The 20,094-nt window shown below is 40.3% G+C and overlaps 1 protein-coding gene across 4 annotated transcripts in view; it reads left to right on the top strand.

The window, feature by feature from the left end:
* RAD51B (RAD51 paralog B) overlaps nucleotides 1-20,094 on the top strand; it is a 678,049-nt gene that overhangs the window by 585,233 nt on the left and 72,722 nt on the right. For all 4 annotated transcript variants that reach the window (XR_004431542.1, XM_033187636.1, XM_033187637.1 and 1 more), the window contains one exon: nucleotides 10,002-10,105. Coding sequence is in view for 3 of the 4 variants with exons in the window: in XM_033187636.1 (XP_033043527.1) it covers nucleotides 10,002-10,105 (104 nt within the window). In the remaining variant the exon portion in view is untranslated. The remainder of the gene's footprint in view (nucleotides 1-10,001; nucleotides 10,106-20,094) is intronic.

The raw sequence follows: 20,094 nt of genomic DNA, 5'->3' as shown, positions 1-20,094 counted from the left end.
ATTTTGTTAAGACTCTGGGAAACTGAAGGTATTTTCTCCCTATCCATGAGCCAGTGGAGTTGTTGACTGATTTGTGCATACCAGTCTCTAGCCTAGTGGATGGCTCACCCCCGCTTCTACCCTACCTTGTGCTATGGAGGATCCATCCCTAACTCTTGCATTCCAGAGGTTCTGATTGCCTCACTTCTTCCTGTCTTCTGCTTCACATTTCTTACCTTTCTCAGTAACGAGTTTTACTGCGACTTGGATCAGCGTAGGTATGTTGTGCAAGTAAAGCCTCTGGACTGCATTCACTCCTTTCACCTCCAGCCAAGAGACATCAGAAATGAAATTTTCTGCTTTACTAAAATGAAGCAACCCATTCTTTACAAGCCAAATGCCTTCCTCGGTGGGTAAATGGTATTAGTTGAAACAGTTATTACATAGTTTTATGCCTCAGATCCTGTATTTATAAATCTGAAAGGCGACTAATAGCTTTAAAGTATTTTGAGAATCTCAAAGCTTAGAAGATTATAAGTAACAAAAGATATATTTTTTCTTATCTAAAATGATAGCAAAAATACTGTGGTTGCTTACTTAATAGATAGCGTGTGGTCCCTGAGCCATTGCAGCTGATGGGTTTTTTCCAGTGCTCTATTTATAGAGCTAGGTCAGAAATATCACTTCCGTTGGAACCTGACCTATAGACCATTGTCAATTTTAGAGACCCAAGGAAGTAGAATGCACCCTAAATACAGCTGGTTCACAGATTCAGTTAGTGAACCACAAGCCCCCAAGGAAATTAATTTTGCTGGAGGATAAATGTCTGAGCCTATCCCAGTCTCTTTTCTTTGACACCTTTGTCCTGTGGTCTCACAGAGCTTGTAGGTCATCTTGAATCTTTATTCTAAAATTAGCCCTATTATAGGCAGTTTCCCTACTTTCATCACTTACTCATCCTCTTCACCTTTTGTTGCTGAAATTCTGCATTGGGTGGAACAAGAACTGATGACCTGCCAAGAGAGGTAACCAAGATTCTCAGTCCCTTCCCCAGTTCAAATGGATGATCCAATAAAGAACCATGCTCAGCAAGTGCCAGGGGCCTAGTTTTAAACAGGAGAAGCTGAATTGAATAGATGATAACCTCCTTCTGATCCCTAATCTCGCACTCAGACTCCCGTCTTTAAGCTTTGTTACTATGAAGTTGTATTTGCTGGGACCTGGCCACTGGTCAGCACGGGTTTACCCATCATAAAGTCTTACTAAGTAGGGTAGACTAAGAAAATCTCTAGTCTGGAGAGAAATCTGCTATCAGCAAAAAAACCCATGCCTGTGCTGTCTTCAAGCATAAACGGGTGCTGGATAGGGCACATTGATTCAAAGACAGCGCATGGAGTGGAGCATTCTCAAACTTCCTGGAACAAGTGAGGTTCTCAGTGAGGAACTCAGCCACATCATCAAAATATCAAAGACTCAAAGTTTTTTAATAAGGCAGGAAATTTTAAGGTCATTCACCCCTTCTTGTCATGGATGAGGAAACTGAGGCTTACCAAGGTTAGGTAACTGCTCATTACCGAGGCCTACTCTGAGGTTCTTTGTTACACTACTCTCCTTCTCCCACCTGTTCTCATCAAAAGCCCAGATGGAGTCAGAAATAGAACTGCAGGGTCCTGCCTCCTAGCCAGCAGCTGGCCACAAGCTATCATGCATTACATGGAATGTGCTTCAGGACATGAGGACAAGAGCTAAGAAGGAGAAAGCAGTTCCAGTGGTAACATACCATCTTCTTTCCTGGATTTATTTCAATCCTGAAAACATTTGTAGGTATTGTTGTTCCTTTGTTTTTTTTAAATTTCCTATTTCTACTCTAAATAAATGGGTCCTTTTCATCTGCAGGGGCTGGAGGGACCAAATATCCAGAATATCCAGTCCGCTAAGGCCATGAACTTTTCCTTCCCCTCTGTTCCTATTCTGGGAATCATTGCTTTGTTTTTTTGACTTTTTTTTTTAAACATGGAAAAGCATTCTTTTAAAGTTGACCCTTTTGCTACAGGGCAAATGCTTTTCTGTTATGCACTAGAGATTCAGTTTGATCTCCTAGAAATGCTTAGCACAGGAGTCATAAATTGAAATGTTTTCAGAGAAGGAGCTTTCTCATTAAGAGCTTTCCAACAAGCCTCTTCTAAATACTGACACGGGTTGGTACCAGAAGCCCATCACCTTTTTGGAAATCAAGGCTACATAGCAACCTGGTTATCCTCCTCCAGTCTGACTGCACGAGGGCTACACCCCATGTATACAGAGCAGAGCGACAGCTCCTTGCCTTGTGAGAAATTCGTCTTCATAACCAACTCCCACACCAAATGAGTAAGGAATTGGATCCAAAAGATAGTCATGAAAGATATTGCAGAATCCAAATCATGTGTTGTAACCACTTTACAACTAAGATTTACTATCTTGCCTCATTGTTAACAGAATAAAAAATGCAGGAGACAATGATTAAACTTCTTTCCTCCGTAGAATTTCGTCTTCAGTGTTTGATCATCATTGTTCCTGTCACTTATACATATCAAGTATCTTCATCTAAGGGTCACCAAGAACCTCTGGTTGCCTGGAGGCCAGAATTATTATTCACATTTTACAGATGGGTTAGCAGTCACAGAAAGAGAACATGCTTTGACTTACCTAAAAGAGTCTCTGAGAGAGTGGAGAATAAATGTTCCCACAGTCTTTTACAGAGAGCCCTGACTTCAGTGTGAATAAATTAGATTTGCTCTATGTAGCTTACACAGAGACTTCTACAGGCTCAATCCCATAACAATGAAAATCCTGAAAAATGAAAATATTTTCAAAGCTCAGTGCACGTATTTGATTTTTGTATTTGTATTGGAATTAACCAAATTCCAGACAATGAAGTTATACTGCTTTCGCAGGTCTAAATATCACAATCATCAAAAAGGAGAGAGAGGGAGCAAGCACCTCAATTTTTAGAACTTCCTCTTAAAGTGAACATAGAGAAAGTTCACTTATCTGTTTCCTAACCAATTAGGTCATCTAGCAGGAAACCACCTTTTCTTAAAAGCCAGTAGGCAGATTCCTCCTACTTTAAATTTCCCATCAACAGCATTAACAATCATTTATGCCAGCCCTCTCACAGGAATGCTTGAAAGTCAAAAGACATAAGAGACCACTAAGTTTTCTAGTTTAAAATAAGGTCACAACTTTGTAGTAACTTACAGTTTCCCTGCCTCCCTCTCTCAAGTGATCCTATCAATTCTATCACCCTTCAATTGCTTTCCTATACTTGAGGCCCTGTTAAGTGAACTATCTTTCCTATCCTTACCAGATTTTTAATTCTACAACCAGAGAGGGTCAGTTCCAGGCCACCCGACTTGCGTGAATCCAGCTGCTGGGCCAGTTGAGTGAAATTAAGTAACTTGCTGAGCTAGAGGATATGCTGTCTTTCTGGAAACCCCTTGCCCTGGGTTATCACTGTACATCAGAACAGAGGAAGCCGAGTATGGAGCCTGAGTGACATGCAGAGCTCAGATGAGTGATAAGATCCTCATGACACACTTCCATCAGTGTCCTCCCGGAGATGGGCCTTTGAGCTCTCAAGGCCCTTGTGGGCTGGCAGAATAACACAGTATTTGACATGAGAGACATGATAAGCCCAAAGAAAGCTAATTGGAGTAGTGGATAAGATTTAGTTGGCTCGGTTTTGAACCCTGGCTGTGTCAGTAACTAACCATGTGAACTGGAGTGACTTCGTTTCTCATAGCCTCATTCTGTCAATAGGGATGTTAATATTACTCACCTCATAGAATTGTTGTAAGGATCAAAAAAGATGTAACTAAGATATGAAGCTCAACAAGATTTAAGCTTACATAATGCCTAGCACATAGTACCTTTAAAAATATTGCCTTTCCACTTTGGGCAACATAGTGAGACCCTGTCTCTACAAAAAAAAATAAAAATAAGTTAGCCAGTCGTGGTGGCATGTGCCTGTGGTCCCAGCTACTTGGTAGGCTGAGGTGGGAGGATTGCTTGAGCACGGGAATTCAAGGTTACAGTGAGCTATGATCAAACTGCTGCATTCCAGCCTGGGCAACAAGGGAGGCCCTGTGTCAAAAAAAAAATTTTTTTTTAATTGCCTTTCATTATCATTAACTTTCAAGGCCTTGCTGTTATTACTTTTATGGTGGATTAATGTTTGTAAGCTCTCCTAAAAATACAAATGGATATTTTTGAAGTCTATAGTAGACTACAGTCAAGCTTGCTCACTCAGGGTTTCCTTTGGAAACTTTTCTGTGGTCATCTGTACTCATGGCCCTTACTTAAGACTTGGGTTTACCTGTCCAGAAAACAACCAAATACATGGGTACTTTTTTATACTATTCTTATTGGTTTAGCAATGTGGAGTCCTTTAAATAGTTGCTCCTGGCCCAAATGTGGCTGCAATCTCTGAAGACATCCTATGTCTTCCTTTAGACCTGAGAAACTCCCACAGTTTATCACCAAAAAAGAAAATGTTTGAGCGCTTAACTAGCAACTCCTAATTACTCACATGTCGCTTTTTCTTGCACACTTTAGAGCTCAGCCTCCCTTCATCCCATCACTTAGCAGGCATCTAAGCAACTAACTTGTAGAGTTTACTTGAAAAATGTAAACCTATTAATTTTAGCTAAGCAAGATAGAATTAAGGATGTAAACCTGCTGCCAAAACAAGGATATAATATGATTCAAAATTTAGTGGAAATAACGTTTTAATTAGTCACTTAGTCAATGTTTATAAGCATGCTCTGTGTCTCAGACCTTGTGTTAAGTTAACTCAGGCATGCTGACATATATCAGACGTGGGTTTGGCCTCTTTGTAATATATAGTCATATGTCACTTAACAATGGAGATGGGTTCAGAGAAATGCATCATTAAGCAATTTTGACATTGTGTGAACATCCTAGAATGTATTTACACAAACTGAGATGGTATAGCCTACTACAAACCCAGGATATATGGTATAGCCCATTGCTCCTAGTCTACAGACCCATTCAGCATGTTGCTGTACTGAATACTAAAGGCAATCGGAACACAATAGTAAGTATTTGTGTATCTAAACACATCTAAACAGAAAAGGTACAATAAAAATGGTGAAAGGATTAAAAATGATACACCTGTGTAGGGCACTTACTATGACTGGAGCTTATAGGACTGGAGTTGCTCTGGGTCTGTTGGTGAGTGCACCTCGTGATGAGCGAACGTGAAGCCCTAGGACACTGCTGTACACCACTGTAGACTTCATAAACCCCATATCCTTAGGCTACATTCATTGATGGAGGCATTTTTCTTTCTTTAGTAATAACCTTTGATTACTATCACTTTTTTACTTCATTAATTTTTTAATTTTTTTAACTTTTTGATCTTGTAATAACATAACTGAAATATAAACATTGCATAGCTGTTCAAAAACATTTTCTTTATATCCTTATTCTATAAGCTTGTTTCTGTTGTTGAGAATTTTTTTTTACCTTTTTAAACTTTTTTTGGTAAAAATTAAGACACAGACACACACATTAGCCTAGGACTACACAGGATCAATATCATCAATATCACTGTCTTTCACCCCCACATCTTGTCTCACTGGAAAGTCTTCAGGGGCAATAACTGAAGTATAAAACTGTCATCTCCTATGATAACAATGCCTTCTTCTGCAATACCTCTTGAAGGATCTGCCTGAAGCTGTTTTACAGTTAACTTTCAAAAATAAGTAGAATATACTCTAAAATCATGATTAAAAGTATAGTAAATACATTAAAAGTATAGTAAATACATAAACTACATAAAAGTATATATAGTAAATACATAAATATAGATACAATAAAAAATATAGTAAATACATAAAAGTATAGTAGCTACATAACTGGTTTTTATATTTACTAAACTGGTTATTATAAGTAGAATAGACTCTAAAATATTGATAAAAAGTATAGTAAATACATATACTCTAGTAAGATCAAGTATTATGTACTATACATAGTTGTAAGTGCTGTATACTTTTATACAGCTGACATCACAGTAGGTTTATTTACCAATCATCACCACAAGCATGCGAGTATGCATTGTGCTATGATGTTACCAGTGCTGTGACATCACTAGGTGATGGGAATTTATCAGCTGCATGATAATGTGATGGGGCCACTGTCATATTTGCAGTCTGTCATTTGCTGAAACATGATTATGCAGAGCATGACTCTGTATTAAAGATGATAAGAAAAACACACAAATAATATACCACAGGTAGAAAATGATTATAATGTGAGACAGTAAAATAAAGTATTATAGAAGTTTACAGGAGGAAGACATTATTTCTGTGAAGATTAGAGAAATTGGCACATAGAAAGTAGCATTGAAGGCAGAGTAGATTTGGGACATGTGAACATAGGGGGGTTCCAGATGAGGGAGGGGCATGGGAAATAAGTGATTAAGTAGGAACACAGATGTGGGAAATGGAGCGGGGGAAGAAGTCTGGAAGGGCAGGTGGGCACAGGGTAGAAAGTCCTTGAATGCCAGTGTTAGGAATTTAGAATTCTCTGAAGGCACTTGGGAGCCACTGAAAGTTTTTGAGCATGATGGTTGTAACTGGGAGGGTGGTATGCTTAGGTGTGTGCTTGGAGGAGGTTAATCAAGTAGTAAAATAGAGAATGGCTTGAATAGGGAGAAAGTGACAGCAGCATGGACAACAGGCAACTAAAGCAGTCACACCAGGTGAAAGCTAATGTGAGTCTAAGGATGAGTTAGGGGGAATGGAGAGTTAGGAATGGATCTAAGGGTGAGGTAGGAGAAATGAATGGATGGATATAGGTAGGATTTTACAGTTAAATCAGTAACACCTCTCAATTCATTGCAAGTGAGAAGAAGCAGGAGAGAAGGAAACATTTTAAAAATGGAGCTGAGGTTTTAAACCAGATTAACTGGAGGGTCAAAGGAAGGAACGGAGCTGGAGGAGTAGATTTATATGGGAAAATATGAGCTTGCTTCGATGATACTGAATTTGCAGTGCTAAAATTTATGATGTAGGCTTGCAGTTCTTGTGGTTAAAAATGGAAGACAAGTGTTGAGACAAGCCAAAGGTTGAGACAAAGGCGTAGAAACCATCCACTTTGTCGAACGGGCTCTCATCCTTTTCAAAGTGGAGCCATGCCATGTAGAGCAGACACTGCAGGCTTGATGGGAATGAGGCATACCTGGCTCAAAAACATGTTTATTTGTGTGTTTTTAGAAGTATACATATTAAACCAACATTTTAAAATCAGGAAATTATACTTAAAGCATTGATTTCTGGCTTCCGTTTTAAAAATCAAAATTACACTTTGATGTTAGCACAATTAAAAAATCATACCACTATGATTTTTAAAAATCAAAAGATGTGATTGTAAAAGTTTTTTACAATTTTAAAATAGATAAATAAATAAATAAGATGTGACTAACTATGAACTCACATTACCACATGACAACAACAGCTAGAGCTGAACAGAGATTGCTCCCTTGAGATCCTGGATGAATTCTCGAACTCACCACAGTACTCACCACTTCCCCTCATCTCCTAAGGCTTTAACTGAAAGTCAGTTACTAAATCTATAGAGAAAAAGAAAAAGTAGGTTAATGGTTGCCAAGAGCTGGAGGTAGCCAGGGAATGGGGTGTTGGGGACTGGTGGCCAGTGGGTGTGGGATTTCTTTTTAGGGGGATGAAATGTTCTACAGTTAATGGTGGTGATGGCTGAACATCTCTGTGAATATAGCAAAAGCCACTTGAAATCGGAGGATGTATGATAGCAAATTATCTCAATAGAGCTGTTTTTCTAAATGCAAATGTAGTTGCTATTGCCCTTGCAGTGTTGGTTTTCTTATAGTAGAACATATTTTTCTATAAGTCTATTTCTATCAAAAAGGGGAAAGTAAAAAGTCAGACTGAGAGGGTTATGAATTTCAAGAAAAATGGTAAAGACTGTATCTCTTAGTGTGGGTAAAGAATTTCTACATGTTAATATGCAAGCACCTGGCCTCTTTACTAATGTACATTATTTTCCTGGACACTGAAAGCATTTGGTATTAGACAAGAAAAAATGTGGTCATGCCCCACTCCCTAAGGTCCACCCACAACTAAGAAGAAAGAGAAAACAAAGGCAGAGAAAGGAAAGGAGTAATCAACATGGTAAAAGGAGAAGCAGAAGAGGCCAGTAGATTGGATGCCAAGGAAGGGGGAAGCTTTATCAACTGCTGACAAGAGGTCGAGGAGGATGAGGCCAGGGAAGTCAGGAGGTCATGGGAGACCATCCAGTGAGGGGGCTGAGAGAGGTGAAGCCAGAGAGAGATGCAGAGGCAGCTGACAAAGTGCTCAGAGTGCATTGTTCAGGAGACAGTATTTAATCTCAGGCATGAAGGACTACTGAAGGCGTTTTAAGTAGGGGAATGATGTGATCAGATTGAAACAATCTAGATTATTTGTTTTCACATTAATTTGTGCATATTTTGAACTGTGTGCATGATGAACTGAGGTTACCCCAAATTTTATTCTTTCTTACACTGAATTCTCCTTCAATCTGATATCCCCAGGCTTGTTGAGACCTTGGTTATTGATTTCCATCTCATTCATTCCTGTTCCTGCTTGAACCAGGAAATATATATATATATGATTGGTGTTATCTGACCCAGGGGTTCTCAACTTCAGCACTGCTATATTTTGGGCTGGATAATTCTTTGTTGTAGGATGCTGTCCTATGCATTATAAAATGGTTAGCAGCATCACCAGCCTCTACCATCTAGATGCCAGTAACACTGCGAACACTTTAAACCACCCTCCAGCCAAGAACCACTGAACTACATTTGTCTATTGTAGCATTTGGGCCCAGGTGCTTAAGGCCATGTGCAGTTAGTAGACCACCCTGGAAGGTGTCTGCCCTGGAAACAAAAGATCAATTCCTACTCCACACTGAGGCGTACAAATCAGATGATGTAGTAAGGGGGCAACAGATGACACACTCAAGACCTCATTTTGTTTTAACTAATTCAGTGGACTTCAACCTGTATGTAGTCTCCTCATAGAAAAAAGATCGTATCTGGAGGCTACAAGGCACACTAAATGTCCAACTGTGCCCTCCTAAGGTTAGGATTCCTGTCATGGCCCAGGGCCAAAGTGGGTTCAGAAGAGCCCTCGGGCACAGAGCACAGGGGTTCAGAGGAGGCCATGGGATGTGCTAGATGTGATAGTGGGAGCTGGCTTCTATACAGCAGGACTTGTTGGCTTGCCTTCAAGGGGGAAGGAGGAGGTAGGGAGCAGAAAGGTTTTTCTCATGGTGATGTCAAGAAGGGTCAGCAAAGCTTTGGAGATGTAAGATGCAACTTGGAGGAGGCTAGGAACTCAGATAGAGTTTACTTCAGACCCTCCTCCTTATAGGAAAGTCTTAGAAGGTAAAGGAATGTTTTTATTGGAATAGGGATGTCTAAAACAGATGAAATTTTGAGATCTTCCAGATTCCTTTTTTGGGTGTGTGTATACAAGGGGTGGGAGGACAAGGGAATTTTATATGTATATGCCACCATTTCTATATTGATGAGGAAAATTGAGTTAAGACTCTTGTCAAGCTAAAAATGTCTAACAACTCTATTAAACTATTTCATAACTGTTTCTTATTCTGTGGAGTAGCATTATGCCTTTGATATTGAATGGCTAGATTTACTAGTAGCAATGGCTCTGAGCTGTCTTGCAATGCAACCTCTTTTTGATATATAACTCTGTTATTATTTGGCCCAGTGGTGGTCACTTTCACCCAGGCTGAAGGAAACCCCTGCTGGTTTGTTGTCTCATGTTCCTTAACCCCTGTCCTACTTCACTAATTCCTCAAGTTCTGTGGTAATGAACTGAGCCTCCAAGTGCTCTCTGGGCAATGAGTAATGTCTGAACTTCATGTGAAATGCCATCTCAAGAAAGGGCATCTGAAAGCATGCTTTTACCATTTCATTTCAGGCACTTCTGGATCCAGCTGTGTGATAGCCGCACTAGGAAATACCTGGAGTCACAGTGTGAATACCCGGCTGATCCTCCAGTATCTTGATTCAGAGAGAAGACAGGTGAGTGCTTTGACAGTATTCTCTGACTATGAAGGTTGGGGAATGAGATGTACTGAGCAATCTGAGCATCTTCTGAAAATGCTGGCCACATTGTCTGTCCTGGGCCAGCACTGGCTAGTAGGGCATAAAGAAACCAGCATTTCTGCTTGTTCCAACAGCAGTTATAATAAAGTTGGGAAACAAGTCATACACAGGAAAAAATGTAAGAATTGATTCCCACAAAGTCAGCATTTCTCTGATATTTGTAAGTGACCAAGGACCACGTCTCTAAAGGTATCCAATTCTCTATCTCTAAATGATAATTTCACTTAGAATGTATTTGTTGAGGATTAGATAATTTGCATATGAATTAAATAATGATGATGCTTTTTCCTGGAGTATGTGTACTTTGAAACTCTTAGGCCAGCAGATGCTGCCAAGTGGATAAACTACTTCCCAGATAATAGGTACTTTTGCATTAATGCATACGCCTGTAGTGTAAAGTACTGAATGATGCTAGAAAGACCTCCAAATGGTTGATCACCATCTCAGAGTTCCCTATTTGTGGTTTCTGTACTGGCCAAAAGTGAGAATCCTTCCCTTACATCCAGAAAGTTTACCTTCTACCTCCTTTTAAGTCTTCTCTCTTCGTTCTTCATTCCAAAGAGAAGGACACTACTGTCTGACCTCTTTGGTAAAGCTTTGGTAAAATGTTTCACAATAAAAAAAGTCATTTTCCTGAGACTAACCTCAATTTTATCCTGCTGTGTGACCAGATTCAATCTAGTTTCTCCTAAAAGCAGGAGGAAGAAGAAGATGGGTGATTATTTTGATTTTTTGGATAGGACAGAATTCAGAAGCCAGATTTACCCACCTTGCTAAATATATATCAAATCCAGGCTATTTAGATACAGAGGCATGAAATGTCACACTGGTGATCCTTTCTGGAGAAAATGGCAGAAAAGGTGTTGTTGCCTTTACCTGCATTAGGTAAACTGGCTCTTTTTCAAGGAAGCAGGAATCATCAAAAACAGGCATCAGCTATTGCCTGTTCTAGACATAATTTTCCAAATGCCCTTGGTTATAAACCAGAGAATTCTTCTTGATTTGCCTTGGACTATGTAAATAATATTCCAGCTTGGTGATCAAGTCAGCCATGCCAGAGAAGATAGAGCTGCTTGTTTCTATTCAGGGAAACATTCTTGAGTTTTCAGGCCCTGGACTACTCATTACCTCAATGGTACCTTTTCCCTGATGAGTCCGGTATCCTAGGTTCTGAAGCTATTATTTCTCTTTTTAGTGGAACACATTCCAAAATATTCCTGGAGAATCTAATGACCTTTGGTAGTAAATCATGTTAAATAGCTGTGTTGCACCTTTCAGGGATATCATTAAGGATTGTCGAACACGCCTATGTAAACTTTATCAGAGGAAGCAAAATTCCTCATGAATCAGTGTTGACTCATTCGTTTTCATGGATCCTTGATCCCACTCCTTGAAAACTTGTAGTTTGTCTCTGCTTTAGATTTTAGATTTTAGAGGCCATTCTTACTGTTACACACGGAGTTTATGACTTCATCTGTTATATATGGTATCATGAATTCAAGGCTCCCAAATCCTAGTTTTACTAATTCCAGTTAGAATTTATAAGTGAATAAAGAAGTCAGAGCCATATTTTACTTTTTCTTTTGTTTTAATAAATTAACCGGTCAGTGTCAACAGGAAGTAGCTGGTAGGACAAATGCTATTTTTTTATGTCTCTTTGGTGACTGGAGGATGTTGGTGGCTCTTGGCTTTTGGCTGACAGGGTCAAACGCAGGCCAGTGGTCATAAGGAGAACCAGGAGCAAAGTGTGGATGGATCAGTGACAGTTCATCAACTCACATCCCATTAGATGGGTCAGTCATGTTATCTTAATTTACAAAAGACAATGTTACTATCATTACTAAGCAATAAGATGCCTTGGAATCATGTTTTCAAACAATAATCAGAAATTAATGTAAAACATGGCCAGTGTTAAAATGGCCAACCCAGGCAAAGAACATACATTTCATTAATCGATAGAAATATGCATGCCTTTGGGGACCAGTTGTTAAACTTGTGACCTAATAACTGGAATAAAGTTTGATATAGAAAACGTGTCTCTGTCTGGTGACCTTATCTTGCCTTAGCAGAGGGTGTGCTTCGTGATTCTCTGAGTCTTTCCTGTGTTGTTTTTTTTTTATGAAAAACTATAGAAGCCGTATGAAGCTAAGCCTTTTCTGGGATATGTGCACAAAACAGTACTTTAAAGCTAACATTTAAGGTAATTGCACCGAGTAGTACTTTCTTATAACACCATTTAGTAGCAGAACGTGCCTGGATCATTCTAGGGTAGTTAGACCTCTGGGACACCAGCCACTTAGAGAAGATAACAGGTATAGTTTTTTGATTTTTAGGTTTTTTTTTTTTCAGTGCCCAAGCAGAGGCCACTACACCCAGGGATCAAGGTTATGGGATGAGGATTATGTTTTATCCCGTTTCTATGACATTGAGCTCTACACCAGGCCTCTTGAATGTGAGGCTTAGTTTCAGATCCCAGTCTTGGAAGGGGGTCAGGTCAAGCTGAGCAGACCTTCAAGCCGATTAACCCAAGAGCTGAATTGTGTCGTCCGAGGGAAGGAGTCCTCCCTGGCTGATTATTTTCTTTACACCCTGGAAACTTTGCAAAATTTTAGAACCAAGAAAGAAATCTCCTTATCAGGGCCACAAGCCAAGTTAATTCTCTTGCTTATTCTGCTTCAGTGTTTGCAAAAACTCTCTTAAGAAGCTGGAAAACATTTTCTTTTGGACTAATTTAGCTTTTTTTCCATTTGACTTTTATTTACTCTTTTCCTACTCTGCTTCAGTCCTGCCCCACCCTTTTTGCAACATGTTTATTCTTACCAAAGACATGTTCTTAGAGTAGAATTAAAATGGCCTCTCCTACTTTTTGTAGTTGATGTTGTTTTAAATCATCAAATATGTTTTGGTCTACCCTGTGCATGGCATGGGAATACAAAGAAGTAGAAGACTAGTTCCTGCCCTCGAGGTCCAAACAAACTAATACTGAGGTACTGTCACAAGGCAGTGTTTGATTTGTTGTCTAATGAGTGGTTAAAACAGTAACTGCTTTGAATCCAAAGGAAGGTAACATCATCAGAGACATACTAAGTCTTTTCAGGAAAAGGTGAGACTTGAGTATTACCTTAAAATCAGTGATTCTCGGCAGGACGCAGTGGCTCATGCCTGTAATCCCAGCACTTTTGGGAGGCTGAGGTGGGTGAATCGTCTGAGATCAGGAGTTCAAGACCAGCCTGACCAACATGGTAAAACCCCATCTCTACTAAAAATACAAAAAAAAAAAATAGCCAGGTGTGGTGGCGCATGCCTGTAGTCCCAGCTACTCAGGAGGCTGAGGTAAGGGAATCGCTTGAACCCAGGAGGCAAAGGTTATAGTGAGTAGAGATTGCACCACTGCACTCAAGCCTGGGTGACAGAGCAAGACTCTGTCTCAAAAAAAAAAAAAAAAAAAAATCAGTGGTTCTCAAACCTGGCTGCACTTAAGGCTCATCACAGGAGCATTTATACCAATGCCAGTGCCCCACCCTGACTAGTTAAATCAAAATATCTGCCAGTAGAGCTGAGCATCAGTGTTTATTTTATTTGTAAAGCTCTCCCGTGTGATTCTAATGTGCAGCCAAGGTTGGGAACCTCTGCCTTAAATAATAGATAAAATTCAGATAGTCAGAAAGGGGAGGTTCTGGGGTAGAGTGAGCTGCAGCTGAAGAACAGGAGGATAGGCTGCATCGTCAGAGAGCACAGGCTGGGTTTTGTCTTGTAACAAGAGCAGAGGGTTTGGGCGTTCATTCACTTAACAAACATTTATTTAATCACCTCTTCTCTGCTAGTCACTGTGTAACTAGTTGTGCTGGAGATTCAAAAAAAAAAAGAAAAAAAAAACCAGGTAAGAGATGGTTGATACCCTCTGGTTGTTCACAGTCTACTTGTGGAAACAGATAAGCATGCAAACTGGACTTGCAGTAAGAGCACAGTGAATGAAGTAAGTGTAGAGGAGATGGGGGGTCCTGCCACTAAGGAACGTTCTATAGTGATTAATGAGGCAGAGCATACAGAGAGGAGTGGAGGGTTGGACAAGCTAGAGTAAGGCTAGTTATACTTGAAAGAAGGAAGAGAAAAACTCGATAAAAACATTCACATTTATACAATTTCTCCTCAAATCCTCATGAAGTCTGGTCTGACAAACCACAAATGGGATTATATAAATTTTCAAGTGCCCTAGAAGGAGTAATGAAGTCAATGAATCCTGACTAAGCCTCACACCCCTTGATGAAATAAATATTATGACTCTCTTATTTCAACAAATTGGAAAGAGGTCTTTTTTTCATATAGGAGGTTAATTTAAACGAACTTTCTAATAATATTTTCATTTCTATTTAGGAGGCACCCTGAAATTATGGGACGCTTGAGGGGCAAGCCTAAATACCTAGTAAATTGTTGACAGAACCAATATCACTCAAGCTGCTGATCCACACTTGAATCTGTAGGCTTTTCTCAAAGTCCCAGTTTTGCATCTTAGAAGTATTGCATCTTGGAAGTATTGCTTTGCATATTGCAAATATTCAGAGTTTCCTTTCTGGTGATAGACTCAAATATCACCGCAGTGTCCATTTTATATTTTCAAAGACTCAAATATCATCGCAGTGAAGACTTCCCTGATACCAGCTGCGATCCGTCCCTCTTCCCTCTGGCCCACACTTGCACCTGGCCCTTGTCTCTTTTCTTAGACTTCTGAGCCCTGAATTATGAGGCCCTTGAGGTCTGTGACTGAATTTATCTACATACCCTCAAATGTAAGGGCACTGCTTGACACTTACACAGTAGATACATTTATTTTGAAAGACAGAGAGAAAGCAAGAAAAAGAAACACGCTCCATGTAGCTACTTGTGAACCCAGTCTGAAGGACGAAGGACTGCTTATTTAGAATCATTCTTCCGTATAGAAATTGAGTTTTACAGTTTAACCATTCCTTTAAAATGTTAGCAATTGTTGGTTTAAAAGGTTAGCATCAAACCTCGACAATTATAAGCACATACCTAAATAGAAATACTGTAAGAGTACTGAACATAGGAATACTTTTTGTAGAACCAGCCTGCTGGAGTCTATGGGAGGATGGGAGTCAGGCTTCCCTTGGAATCTTATGGGATGGCCTTTGTGTAAGCAAGCCAGAACCCTAAACACAGACCCAGACTGGGGGAGAGAAGGGTTCTGCAGCTGCTTTCAGGGACCAGATAGCATGAGGACTTTAGTGTGAGGCTAGGAAATCTTTGTTGCTATCTTCTACAAGTCTTAACTTCTCCTCTCTGTGGTTGGACACGCTTAATGCAAGACTGAATAACTAAAGAAAGTTGATACATTCTTTTCCCAGATAAGCCAAAGGGTAGATTTGGGGCAGCATGTCAGGCTTATATTCATATTCACCCAAAGAAAGATATTGAGGATGATGTTTTACCTGATGTAAGTCATAGTTGTGTATCTCCCTACTCCTAGATTCCTCCTAAGAAGGATTCAGGCTTAATTGCTCTAACTCAAAAGGAACCTCTCTCCCTTGGTAGCATGGGTCCCAGTCATTGTATTTGTTCTCTTTTTTTCTACTCCAGCTCATCTGCTCTTTCTAGGCAAGGAGAATTATGTGAGTATGTGTGTGTGTGACTAGATTCTGCCAGAGGAGAAGTTCGGCTGTGCTGCAGGGGTAGGCAAAAACTCTTTTTAAGCATAAATATCTGCAGAAATAGCAAAGGGAACATAAAATCCAGTCAGGTACATTGTCTTGGGTGTAAATGTCTCCTCCCTTTCCAGAGCTGCTCAAGTGTGAAATCCAAGCCCCTGCCCACACTCTTCCAACAGAAGTGCTCTAACAGGTATTGAGTGGATTGGGGAAATGAATAAAAGGGGAACCCAGAATGGTGATGTTAAAAGAATCCCCTTTTTTCAGGCAATGTATTGGCAGTAGGCACTAGGCAAATGTATTAAAATCAGAGGCAATCCTACGGAAAGTGTGCGGTCCCAGTGAATGAATACAGCGAGGTGCTACTCACAGTACAGGGACTGAGAAAGGGCAACACACTGAGAAAGGGCCCTGAAACTCAAGGACCCAAGTGGACATCTCCTATTTCCATCTTCACGTTTGAGACAAGAATACCTGTATCTTTCCTACGACCTGCAAACAAACAAACAAGCAAACCGTGGGGATCCCTTTGAAAAAAGTCAGTATATCCAAGAAATCACTATTTCTGAATGGGCTCAAGTAGAGAGAACTTTCTCTCTTTTTTTTTTTTTTTTTTTTGAGACAGAGTCTCGCTCTGTCACCCAGGCTGGAGTGCAGTGGCTGGATCTCAGCTCACCGCAAGCTCCGCCTCCCGGGTTTACACCATTCTCCTGCCTCAGCCTCCCGAGTAGCTGGGACTACAGGCGCCTGCCACCTCGCCTGGCTAGTTTTTTGTATTTTTTAGTAGAGACGGGGTTTCACCGTGTTAGCCAGGATGGTCTCGATCTCCTGACCTCGTGATCCGCCCGTCTCGGCCTCCCAAAGTGCTGGGATTACAGGCTTGAGCCACCGCGCCCAGCGAGAGAACTTTCTCTTAAGAGGGTTCCATTGGAAATTGTCAGCGGAAAATACACGGGTACAGTGACTCCCACGCTACATATGGAGGGTTGCCTTTCCCATGCTTTGCCCACGATAGACCATGTACCTTTGCTGAGGCGGAGAGTCAGTCTTTCCTAGGAGATTTTGAGCCAAATAAAATAAAAACAAAACAAGAGTGAGAGAACCACCATGATGTTCTAAACATCATTTTTTTATCGAATAGAGTTATCAAATTAACTGTTACCACCATTTCAAAAAGGTAAAGGCACTTTAACACCAAAAAGTAGAAAGGACATATCTAGAAGAAAGAATACATGTATTAACCATATTTAAACTGAAAACATTTCTTTTTATGGCAGACTTTAGCACATGTCATTACTTCTCTCTTTGAGGCGCATGAGCTCCGACCATCATGGGGACAAATGACTGGTCCTCTTACAGAGCATGTCCATGGTTTACCCTTTAATGAGCCACTCATTTCACTAGCATTTTATCACCTCTGTTATTCTCCTCCAGCTCTGACTTATTTTATTTTTATATACTGTTTGTCTGGTACCAAATCCCCTTGTGCAATGACCCTCCCTGCTCTTACTTGCTAAGTAAACTAGGCCAAATACCTGGGTAAGAGATTTCTAGAGAAATCTGAGCAGTTGCAGGAAGTGGAAGAGACACAGGGCTTTGGAACCAAATGGAAGACCCTGTTGTCTGGCTTGGGAAGAAAAATATTTTCAGTTGGAAAACAACATGGGAAACAGCTATGAGATCTCTTGGACAAGGTGCTGCCCTGAAAGTCAAGGACCTTGAAATTTATTTGGCTCATTTGAGAATGAAGATTGGACAGGATGTTGTATTTTAGCCCTAGCTGGTTAGCTGTGAGTGAGAAGAAAATGAGCAACCTCATTGGCTAGGGAAAGGAAAAAGGAAAAAAGGGTTCAATACCTGCCTAAATTATGAACTGATTTACAAATAAATCAGCACTTTCACTAGAACAAAAAGCATTTAGAATATGACAGTGCCCATCTGAGATACAGTCCAGAGAACATCTTCTCCAGTGAGTCTCAAGTACGGTGAATTTAAAAATCCCGGGTGTTTGTGAACAATGAAGATCCCAGGCCCCATCCCCAGTGCTGGATCCAGCGAGGGTGATGGCAAGCCTGGGATCTGCGGTTTGTAGCAAAAGCACTTTGGGTAATTCTTACATGGTGTTCTTCAGTCTCATACTCCATTCTAGCCCCTTTGTTTTACAGATGGCAGTAAGCAATTGATATTAACTGATTTATTCAGGGTCACACAACTAGTAAGTAGCAGAAATGGAACAGAAATTCAATTCTTTCAATTCTGAATGTGTTGCTATTTTCACTTTACTCTGGCGACTTTTAGTAGAAAGATTCTAGGCAAAAAAGTCCCCAAACCCAATCAAATTATTGGGTTCGCAGGTGATATGTTTATATCTCTCATGACTTTCAGTGGTTCGTAAAGAAATCCTAAAGAACTGTGCAGGAAAAAAAAATTTAAGCACCATCTCACCCCACATTGCAATCAATTACAAGATAAAAGTCATCTTTTAAATTCTTGAGCCCAAATATGAATATGTGACTTTTTCAAGTTAAACTTCACGGTGAGCATGAACTCCTCAGTCAAGTGACTTTCCTTATAGACAACATCCTGCCACAAGGCTAGCTATGCTACCACTCTCATACAGATGGCCATTTGTGCTCATGGACGGCTCCCCTTAAATCCTGGCTTCCTAGTCCCCATCTTCATAGACTAAAGGTGTGCAATGGGAGAACCAACTTTGTCTGATCTTACAAGCATGGGAGAAGCTTTTTGGTTATCACATTTTTGAGTCAATCAATCTTTATTTTGAAAAAGCAGGGCAGGATAGAGGGAGGAAGAGAGGCTGAGGGCAGGCAGCAGCCTGTGTGGGAACCCATTTCCTGCCATCCCAGGGTCCCATAGTTGTAATGGACAGCATCCTTGCTTGGTTCCTTTGCACCAGGTGATACTAATTTAAATTCCTCTTTATTTTCTAGTGATGCAAGGGAGTTTGCCTTTACTGAGTACCTATGAGTTTGCAGGGATCATTTTTGACCCTTTGTGTTTTATTTCCATCAATTCCTCCAATAACCCTTCAGCATGGATCTGATCATCTCTATTTTTACAAATAGAGGAACTTAGCTAATAACATAAGTAACTCGTATTCAGTGATAGCATCAATATTTGAAACCAAGTTTGTATAGTTCCAGACCTTCAGTTCTTTTTCCTGTACCATGTTCTCTGAGATGTAAGGTGGTGGTTGTGTTACTGGAAAGGGATCCGCATCCAGACCCCAAGAGAGGGTTCTTGGACCTCATGCAAGAAAGAATTTGGGGTGAGTCCATAAAGAGTCTACTTTGTGCCAGAGTTCATAGAGTAAAGTGAAAGCAAGTTTATTAAGAAAGTAAAGGAATGAAGTATGGCTACTCTATGGCAGAGCAACTCCAAGGGCTGCTGGTTCGCTGTTTTTATGGGTTTTTTTAATTATATGCTAAACAAGAGGTGGATTATTCATGAGTTTTCCTGTAAAGAGGTGGGCAATTCCCAGAACTGAGGTTCTTCCCCTTTTTAGACCATATACGGTAACTTCCTGATGTTGTCATGGCATTTGTAAACTGTCACTATGTTGGTGGGAGTGTCTTTTAACATGCTAATGCATTATTATTAGCATATAATGAGCAGTGAGGACGCCAGAGATCACGTTCATTGTCATCTTGGATTTGGTGGGCTTTGGCCAACTGCTTTACCACCAACCTGCTTTATCAGCAAGGTCTTTGTGACCTGTATCTTGTTCTGACCTCCTATCTCATCCTGTGACTTGGAATGCCTAACCTCCTGGGAATACAGACCCATAGGTCTCAGCCTTATTTTTCCAGCTCATTTTCAAGATGGAGTCGCTCTGGTTCAAACGCCTCTGACAGTTGTCACTGTTTTAATTTAGGAATAAAATGAGATTCTGGAAAAGGAGGCCTTGACTTGGTGATGATTCTGCTGGGTTGCAATGAATGGTCTTTATTATCTTCCTCTCTGACTTTTTCCAAACAATGATTAGACCTAGAATGTCATTTGGTTTACCTGTAAAACTTACTGAGTTATGTATTAGAATAGCACCTCCCACCCTGGGGCAGGAATAGGAAAGCAAGGAGATGAGGAGCTTCTTCTTGCTTTTTTTCTCTTGCTCTAGGCATTATTTGGCTTTGAAATACTCCTGGCATATGCCTGTGATTCTGAAATGCCCCTTCCTCTGCCTGTGTATATGAGATTTGAAAGCTTGTCACCCGTGTGGCC

The sequence above is a fragment of the Trachypithecus francoisi genome, unplaced genomic scaffold (genome assembly GCF_009764315.1).
Source record: "Trachypithecus francoisi isolate TF-2019V2 unplaced genomic scaffold, Tfra_2.0 Lachesis_group3, whole genome shotgun sequence".
NCBI classification, from domain to species: Eukaryota; Metazoa; Chordata; class Mammalia; order Primates; family Cercopithecidae; genus Trachypithecus; species Trachypithecus francoisi.
This window is presented reverse-complemented; position numbering and strand designations above follow the sequence as displayed.